Here is a 10,112-nt window from a genome sequence, read left to right on the forward strand (position 1 = left end):
AAAAAAAAAAAAAAGGAGTTTATGAGTTCTGCTGCAGCAGACCTAAACATACCTGCCCAGCAACTCTGAATGAACAACAGAGCTCACAACTCAGCACGTGAGCTCCAATAAAGGACAGACTGTCTCCTCAAGCAGGTTCCTGATCCCCGTATGTCCAGAGTCACTTCATAAAGAGAGAACACAGTGACATTTGGTGGGTATCCTTCTGGGACAAAGATAGCAGAAGAAGAATTTGGTAGCTACCCTTACTGTTCTACAACTGCTGCAGGTGATCCCCAGGCAAGCAGGGCCTAGAGTGGACCTCAGCAGTCCTACAGCAGAGGGGCGAGACTGTTAGAAGGAAAACTAAGAAACAGAAATAACTTCATCCACAAACTGGAAGTTCACCCAGAGACCCAATCTGAAAGTCAGCAACTACAAAGACAACAGGTGGATAAATCCACAAAGATGGGAAGAAACCAGCGCAAAAAGGATGAAAACACCCGAAACCAGAACACTTCTCCTCCTACAAGGGATCACAACTCCTCACCAGCAAGGGAGCAAGGCTGGATGGAGAATGAGTGTGATGAAATGACAGAATCAGACTTCAGAAGGTGGGTAATAAGAAACTTTGGTGAGCTAAAAGAACATGTTCTAACGCAATGCAAAGAAACTAAGAAACTTGAAAAAAGATTTGATGAAATGCTAATGAGAATTGATAACATAGAGAGGAATATAAGTGAATTGATGGAGCTGAAAAACACAACACGAGAACTTCACGAAGCATGCACAAGTTTCAACAGCCGAATTGATCAAGCAGAAGAAAGGATATCAGAGGTCGAAGATCAACTCAACGAAATAAAATGAGAAGGCAAGAATAGAGAAAAAGGGTAAAAAGGAATGAACAAAGTCTCCAAGAAATGTGGGACTATGTGAAACGGCCTAATCTATGTTTGATAGGTGTACCTGAATGTGACGAAGAGAATGAATCCAAGCTGGAAAATACTCTTCAGGATATTATCCAGGAAAACTTCCCCAACCTAGCAAGGCAGGCAAATATTCAAGTCCAGGAAATGCAGAGACACCAAAAGATATTCCTCAAGAAGAGCAACCCCAAGGCACATAATTGTGAGATTCACCAGGGTTGAATTGAAGGAGAAAATGCTAAGAGCAGCCAGAGAGAAAGGTCGGGTTACCCACAAAGAGAAGACCATCAGACTCACAGCAGATCTCTCAGCAGAAATCCTACAAGCCAGAAGAGAGTTGGGGCCAGTATTCAACATCCTTCAAGAAAAGAACTTTCAACTCAAAATCACATATCCCGCCAAACTAAGCTTCATAAGTGAAGGAAAAATAAAATCCTTTCGAAAAAGCAAGTACTCAGAGATTTCATCACCACCAGGCCTGCTTTACAAGAGCTCCTGAAAGAGGCTCTACACATATAAAGGAACAACCAGTACCAGTCACTCCAAAAACATACCAAATGGTAAAGAGCATCAACACAATCAAGAATCTGCATCAACTAACGGGCAAAACAGCCAGCTAGCATCAAAATGGCAGTATCAAATTCACACATAACAATATTAACCCTAAATGTAAATGGACTAAATGCCCCAATCAAAAGACACAGACTGGCAAATTGGATAAAAAGCCAAAATCCCTTGGTGTGCTGTATCCAGGAAACCCATCTCACATGCAAGGATACACAAAGGCTCAAAATAAAGGGATGCAGAAGATTTACCAAGCAAATGGAGAGCAAAAAAAAAGCAGGAGTTGCAATTCTCGTCTCTGATAAATTAGGCTTTAAACCAACAAAGATCAAAAGAGACAAAGAAGGACATCACATAATGGTAAAAGGATCAATGCAACAAGAAGAGCTAACGATCCTAAATATATATGCACCCAATACAGGAGCACCCAGATACATAAGGCAAGTTCTTAATGACTTACAAAGAGACTTAGACTCCCACACAATTCTAGTGGGAGACTGTAACACCCCATTGTCAATATTAGATAGATCAACCGGACAGAAAATTAACAAGGATATCCAGGACTTGAACTCAGACCTGGAACAAGCAAACCTAATAGACATTTACAGAACTCTCCACCCGAAACCCACAGAATATACATTCTTCTCAGCACCACATCACACCTACTCTAAAATTGACCATGTAATTGGAAGCAAATCACTCCTCGGCAAATGCAAAAGAGTGGAAATCATAACAGTCTCTCAGACCACAGTGCAATCAAGTTAGAACTCAGAATGCAGAAACTAACTCAGAACCGCACAGTTTCATGGAAACTGAACAACTGGCTCTTGAATTGTGACTGGATAAACATGAAATGAAGGCAGAAATGAAGATGTTCTTTAAAACCAACGAAAACAAAGACACAACATACCAGAATCTCTGGGACACATTTAAAGCAGTCTCTAGAGGAAAATATACAGCAATAAATGCCCACATGAGAAGGAAGGAGTGATGGAAAATTGACACCCTATCATCAAAATTGAAAGAGCTAGAGGAGCAAGATCAAAAAAACTCAAAACCTAGCAGAAGACAAGAAATAACTAAGATCAGAGCAGAACTGAAGGAGATAGAGACACAAAAAACTCTTCAAAAAAATCAATAAATCCAGGAGCTGGTTTTTCGAAAAGATCAACAAAATAGACCACTAGCCAGATTAATAAAAAAGAAAAGAGAGAATAACCAAATAGATGCAATAAAAAACGATAAAGGGGATATCATCACATATTCCACAGAAATTCAAACCATCATCAGAGATTATTATAAACAACTCTATGCACATAAACTAGTAAACCTGGAAGAAAACAATAAATTCCTGGACACTTGCCTCCTCCCAAGCCTAAACCAGGAAGAAGTTGAAACCCTGAATAGACCAATAACAAGGTCTGAAGTTGAGGCAGCAATTAAGAGCCTACCACCCAAAAAAAGCCCAGGTTCAGATGGGTTCACATCCGAATTCTACCAGACATACAAAGAGGAGCTGGTACCATTCCTTCTGCAACTATTCCAAATAATCCAAAAAGAGGGAATCCTTCCCAAATCATTTTATGAGACCAACATCATCCTGATACCAAAACCCAGCAGAGACTCAACAAGAAAAGAAAACTTCAGGCCAATATCCATGATGAACATAGATGCAAAAATCTTCAATAAAATACTGACAAGCCGATTGCAACAGCACATCAAAAAGCTTATCCACCATGATCAAGTAGGTTTCATCCCAGGGATGCAAGGCTGGTTCAACATACGCAAGTCTATAAACGTAATTCACCACATAAACAGAACCAAAGACAAAAACCACATGATTATCTCAATTGATGCAGAGAAGGCCTTTGACAAAATTCAACAGCCTTTTATGCTAAAAACCCTCAATAAACTAGGTATTGACGGAATATATCTCAAAATAATAAAAGCTATTTACGACAAACCAATAGCCAATATCATACTGAATGGGCAAAAACTGGAAGCATTCCCTTTGAAATGTGGCACTAGACAAGGATGCCCTCTCTCACCACTGCTATTCAATATAGTACTGGAATTTATGGCCAGAGCAATCAGGCAAGAAAAAGAAATGAAGGGTATTCAATTAGAAAAGGAGGAAGTCAAATTTTCTCTATTTGCAGACGACATGATTATATATCTAGAAGACCCCATTGTCTCAGCCCAAAATCTCCTGAAACTGATAAGCAACTTCAGCAAAGTCTCAGGATACAAAATCAATATGGAAAAATCACAAGAATTCCTATACACCAATAACAGACTTAAAGAGAGCCAAATCAAGAATGAACTGCCATTCACAATTGCTGCAAGGAGAATAAAATACCTAGGAATACAACTAACAAGGAACATAAAGGACCTCTTCAAGGAGAACTACAAACCACTGCTCAACGAAATAATAGAGGACACAACAGATGGAGAAACGTTCCATGTTCGTGGTTAGGAACAATCAATATCGTGAAAATGGCCATACTGCGCAAAGTAATTTATAGATTCAACGCTATCCCCATCAAGCTACCAATGACCTTCTTCAAAGAACTGGAAAAAAACACCCTAAACTTCATATGGAACCAAAAGAGAGCTCACATAGCCAAGCCAATTCTAAGCAAAAAGAACAAAGCGGGAGCCATCACACTACCAGACTTCAAACTATACTACAAGGCTACAGTAATCAAAACAGCATGGTACTGGTACCAAAACAGAGATATAGACCAATGGAACAGAACAGAGGCCTCAGAGGCAACACAACATATCTACAACCATCTGATCTTTGACAAACCTGACAAAAACAAGAAATGGGGAAAGGATTCCCTGTTTAATAAATGGTGTTGGGAAAACTGGCTAGCCATGTGCAGAAAGCAGAAACTGGATTCCTTCCTGACACCTTACACTAAAATTAACTCCAGATGGATTAAAGACTTAAACATAAGACCTAACACCATAAAAACCCTAGAAGAAAATCCAGGCAAAACCATTCAGGACATAGGCGTAGGCAAGGACTTCATGACCAAAACACCAAAAGCATTGGCAACAAAAGCCCAAATAGACAAATGGGACCTAATCAAACTCCACAGCTTCTACACAGCAAAAGAAACAGTCATTGGAGTGAATTGGCAACCAACAGAATGGGAAAAAATTTTTACAGTCTACCCATCCGACAAAGGGCTGATATCCAGAATTTACAAAGAACTAAAACAGATTTACAAGAAAAAAACAAACAAGCCCTTTCAAAAGTGGGCGATGGATATGATCAGACACTTTACAAAAGAAGACATACATGAGGCCAACAAACATATGAAAAAATGCTCATCATCACTGGTCATTAGATAAAAGCAAATCAAAACTACATTGAGATACCATCTCATGCCAGTTAGAATGGCGATCATTAAAAAATCTAGACAACAGATGCTGCAGAGGATGTGGAGAAATAGGAACACTTTTACATTGTTGGTGGGAGTGTAAATTAGTTCAACCATTGTGGAAGACAGTGTGGAGATTCCTTAAGGATCTAGAAATAGAAATTCCATTTGACCCAGCAATCCCATTACTGGGTATATATCCAAAGGATTATAAATCATTCTACTATAAGGACACATGCACACGAATGTTAATTGCAGCACTGTTCACAATAGCAAAGACCTGGAACCAACCCAAATGCCCATCGATAATAGACTGGACAGGGAAAATGTGGCACATGTACACCATGGAATATTATACAGCCATCAAAAATGAGTTTCTGTCCTTTGTAGGGACATGGATGAACCTGGAAACCATCATTCCCAGCAAACTGACACAAGAGCAGAAAATCAAACACCGCATGTTCTCACTCATAGGCGGGTGCTAAACAATGAGAACAGATGGATACAGGGAGGGGAACACTACACACAGGGGTCTGTTGGGGGGAAATGCGGGAGGGACAGTGGAGGGTGGGGAGTTGGGGAGACATAGCATGGGGAGAAATGCCAGATATAGGTGAAGGGGAGGAAGGCAGCAAATCACACTGCCATGTGTGTACCTATGCAACTATCTTGCATGTTCTTCAAATATACCCCAAAACCTAAAATGCAATAAAAAAAAAAAAAAACAGTAAACATCAGTATTCTATTTCCATTAATTTTTTAACCTCATCCTTTTAAATGTCTATTTTCTGTATATGTAATGCACATATTAGTACTTGCATATAATTGATAACTATCTTAAATTGGAAAAAATTATAAATACATGAGTCACAGGACATTTGAACATAGGTTAGGTAGTGTAAGATGATAGAATAGTTACTTTTGCTAAATATAAAAATGGCACTGTAGATAAATATAAAAGTATCCTTATTTGTTTAAAAATACACGTAAAAGTGTTTAGGGATAAAATTAGAGGACGTCTATAACTGACTTCAGGGAACCCAGCTACCATGTGAAGATACCTAGTGGAGACATGAGCTAGAGGACAGCCAGCATCAACTTGAAGACATGTGAGTAAAGCCATCAAAGACCACCCTTCCTCAGCCATGGCACTAGGAGCCCAGGCGAGACTGCTGACCCATGGAATCATAAGCAGAAAAACAGTGAGGCAGTTTGTTCTGTAGCAATAGATAACTGGTATAGAAATAAGCCCAAATACATCAACAATTATGAGAAATGTTGGAATGAATTAAACAGTCAAGTCAAAAGATGAGAAAAATGGCCTTTACAATATCCTGCTTTCATGCTTTTATCAACAATACATCTAAAATATCAGGATACAAAAAAGATGAAAGTAAAGGGATATAAAAATTACACCAGGCAAAAACTAAAAATAAGTAAGCTAGTATTAATTATCCATTATACCAGATAAGATAGACTATCACAAAAGGCAATATTTGTGCTAAAAATAGTCATTCTATGACAGGGTCAAAATGTAAGAAAATTGAAATAATCTGAAACTTTAGTGTATCTAACAACATAGTCTCAAAATACAAAATGCAAAAGTGGACAAATCTATGTAGTGACATAGACAAATCCACAGATACAGTGGGAGATTTCTAACACCTCCTTCTTGATAATTTATGTAGTTAAAACAGAAGAAAAAATCAGTAAAGGCATACAAGATTTGAACCCACACAATTAACACACTTGACTTAATGAACATATATAGAACATAGTACCCAATAACTGATATATACTATTTTTAGGCATAGATACAACATTTATTGAAACAGAGCACGTTTTAGACCATAAAACAAATCTCAACAAACTTTAAAATACTACAATTTTATAGACTACATTTTTTTTTGGCCAAATGCAATTAAGTCTGAAATCATTAACAAAGACAATCAGAAGAACTTTCGATCTGGAAATTCAGAAACATGTCTCAGTAACTCATAGGTCAAGCAAAAATCACAAGGAAAATTCAAAAATATTCAGAAATAAATGATAATAAAAATATCATTCATCAAAAAGCATAAGATGCAGCTGAAGCAGATTGGAATTTGTAGCTTTAAATACATACAATAGGAAAGAAAGATAACAATTAATCAAATAAGCATTGAATTTAAAATGTCAGAAAAAGCACAGCCAAAATTTTTTTTTAAAAGTAGAATGAAGAAAATAGTAAAAAATGATCAGAAACGAATGAAACATAAATGAGAAGATCAATAAGCCAAAAAATGGTTCTTGGCAAGGCCTAATTAAATTGACAAACCTCTCACAAGATTACTGTGGGGAAAAAAAAAGGGTACAAATAAGCAATATTGAGAATGAAAATGAGACATTATAGATGCTATAGAAATTTAAAAGGTAAATAGAAGATATTATGAACAACCTGATATCAATTAACTTGAAAATTTAGATGAAACAAATGAATTCCTTGAAGAATTTACCTTACCAAAATTAAATCAAGAAGAAATAAAACATGAGTACTTCTTGAACTATTAAAGAAATTTAATGAATGAATTTTAAAAAAAGAAAAGATCGAAAAGGCTGGGCACAGTAGCTTACACCTATAATCCCAGTACTTTGGGAGGACAAGGCAGGTCACTTGAGTCCAGGAGTTCAAGTGCAGTCTTGGCAATATAGTGAGATCCTGTCTCTCTATATATATATACATACATACAGACACACACACATTAAAAACAGAAAATCTCCCATCAAGGAAAGCTCCAGGTCGAGAAAGTACCTGTGAGTTTCACCAATTATTGAGAAAACAAACATCAGTCTCACATACTAAGGTCTCTCATACCTGCCACATTACAGGTGCTCAAATATATGTTAGTTTTCTTCCCCTTTCTCCTATCCCCAGAGGCAAACAACTGGAAAATCATGCCGGAAAAGAGGATTCAACACTGCATGGTAAACTAGACAAAATGATCCTTTTTAACTTCTATGATTTACTGGAAGCATACAATATTAGAAATTGGTCAACCACAGACTTATAACCACAATAAGAGTGGTTTTCACCATATACACACACATATGTACTTACCCATACATATCTCATTTAAAATTCAACAAGTAGGGTCTTGCATCTTCAGAAACAGTATAATTCCTTTTAATTTATGCTTGCCTCCTTTTCTTCTTAACTAAATCTCAAATTCTGAAGCTTTATCATTTAAAATTCTTCACCAGTGATAATTCCTTACTAGAGAGAAAATGGTTTACCTGTTTGTGGAACTACTAAGAAATTAAATTAATTACTCAAACTTGAAGACTGTGTATTTTCAGAAAAAGAATTCTTGCAGCTATAACAATTTTCATCTTCCAAGAGATGTAATTCCACATCCCCATCTCTCAGATGAAAGGTATCAAGTTCTCCAAGCCTCCCTCAATCCAATTCTGAAAATGAAACGCTGACACTATTTGGAAAAAACAAAGCTGCTTTTATCAATTGTCAGAACAGGTTACAACATTAATTTCTTTGCTTTTGTGACAAGCAATTTTTGCTAAGAAGCCAAGAGAAGAGGTTGTTATAAGAGGCAGCTGTTTGGGTGAAATAAACATTCTGGAGCCATCCTCACCTTAACAATAGTCACATCCATGCCGGATAAATGTAAAATCGGGGCAGCATTTTTTTCAAATAGAGACCTGGCTTTGCTGTAAACAAAGGAAAAAATACAAACATTTTAACACAGGTTATCAAGAGGAAGAACAAAAAGCCTTACAACCTTCTTTAGGGCACAGTAATAAAGACCACAAAATATAGGTTTCCTTTATTTGTTCAAGTACAGAAAGTTTAACAAGTAATGAGTTACTACGAATGGAAGAACAGAACCTTTCACCCTGGGGCCTCTGAGAATTTGCTGTTTATCTAATGCAATAAGCTTTTATCCATTTGGGATGCTTATAGTCCACACTGCAGTTCCTCTAGGGGAAGAACAGACACTAGATATGGTTCCATTCAGGCAACAATGCTTGATTCACTCAAGTATTCATTGATCACCTACTGTTTGATAGACATAGGTGGAGGAGCTAGGAATACAACATGACCAAGCAGACAAAACTACTAATTCAACAGAAGCTTGTCTGAAACTCCCAGGCACAGTCCTGCCCTTTCTGTGCTCCCCTAGTACCTTATAGACAACTCTCTTAGTGACTTTCACACCGTATGGTGATTAGAGACTTCCAAGACTGTTGTCAGCACTAGACTGGAAGCTTTGCAAAAATAAATACCAAATCTTATTAATCCTTGAATCCCCTGACCTCTAGGGTTGTGTATGGCATACTTAGAAAGTACTTACTAAGTATCTGATTAACCAATGCATAAACGAATGAATAAACCTGCCCCAAATATAGACATGTAAATTCTGAGGAAAAGGAAACAACATGGATGTCTTACAATAAGAGAAAAAACAGCCTTCAAAGAGATTGCATATTTCAAAAGTATTATGCATATCATTCTGACATTGAACTCTTCTCCAATTCAGGTCAGAATTCAAAAACACAGCCTAGGAATCCAGGGATGCAGAAGTTGCAAAACAATCTCTCTCACCAATGGCATAGTCTCAAAGTCAAACTAACGTTAAAACATAACAATTAGCTGACCTGTCTTTTACACAAATATTTCAACTATTACGTAAGGAAAAAAAAATCTAGTACTTTCAATCAATGTCAAACACCTAACTTTTATGTCCACAGTTACTCAGTCCTCTTTCTAAAAAAGATACTATTTTTAAACTAAAGATGTATCCTTTGACCTTAAGGATGCTTTATACAAAACTTTAAGGATATTTTATATAAGAGACATTTTATATTAAGCTACAAAGGCAGCTAATGAGGGGCATGTATAGTTACGCACAGGCCAAACTCAATATTCTTTAAACTAAAAAGAACCACCAAATGGTATATAGAACACAAAACATTTCTTATTTTGAATTAAAATAGAAGTTGAGAGGCTTGCACAAATTTTCGCGGTGGCTCAAGCCTGTAATCTCAGCACTTTGGGAGGCCGAGGCGGGTGGATCACGAGGTCAAGAGATCGAGACCATCCTGGTCAACATCGTGAAACCCCGTCTCTACTAAAAATACAAAACATTAGCTGGGCATGGTGGCGCGTGCCTGTAATCCCGGCGATTCAAGAGGCTGAGACAGGAGAATCGCCTGAACCCGGGAGGCGGAGGTTGCGGTGAGCCGAGATCGCGCC

General features: G+C 37.5%; 1 protein-coding gene across 2 annotated transcripts in view; it reads right to left on the reverse strand.

Annotated features, from left to right (window-relative positions):
- The window catches only part of AGK (acylglycerol kinase), a 97,454-nt gene that overhangs the window by 44,915 nt on the left and 42,427 nt on the right, over positions 1–10,112 (reverse strand). For both annotated transcript variants that reach the window (XM_032275628.1, XM_032275629.1), the window contains exon 5: positions 8,491–8,566. In XM_032275628.1, the coding sequence (XP_032131519.1) occupies positions 8,491–8,566 (76 nt within the window). The remainder of the gene's footprint in view (positions 1–8,490; positions 8,567–10,112) is intronic.

This window comes from Sapajus apella, unplaced genomic scaffold (genome assembly GCF_009761245.1).
Source record: "Sapajus apella isolate SASKATOON/1434 unplaced genomic scaffold, GSC_monkey_1.0 scaffold7, whole genome shotgun sequence".
NCBI classification, from domain to species: Eukaryota; Metazoa; Chordata; class Mammalia; order Primates; family Cebidae; genus Sapajus; species Sapajus apella.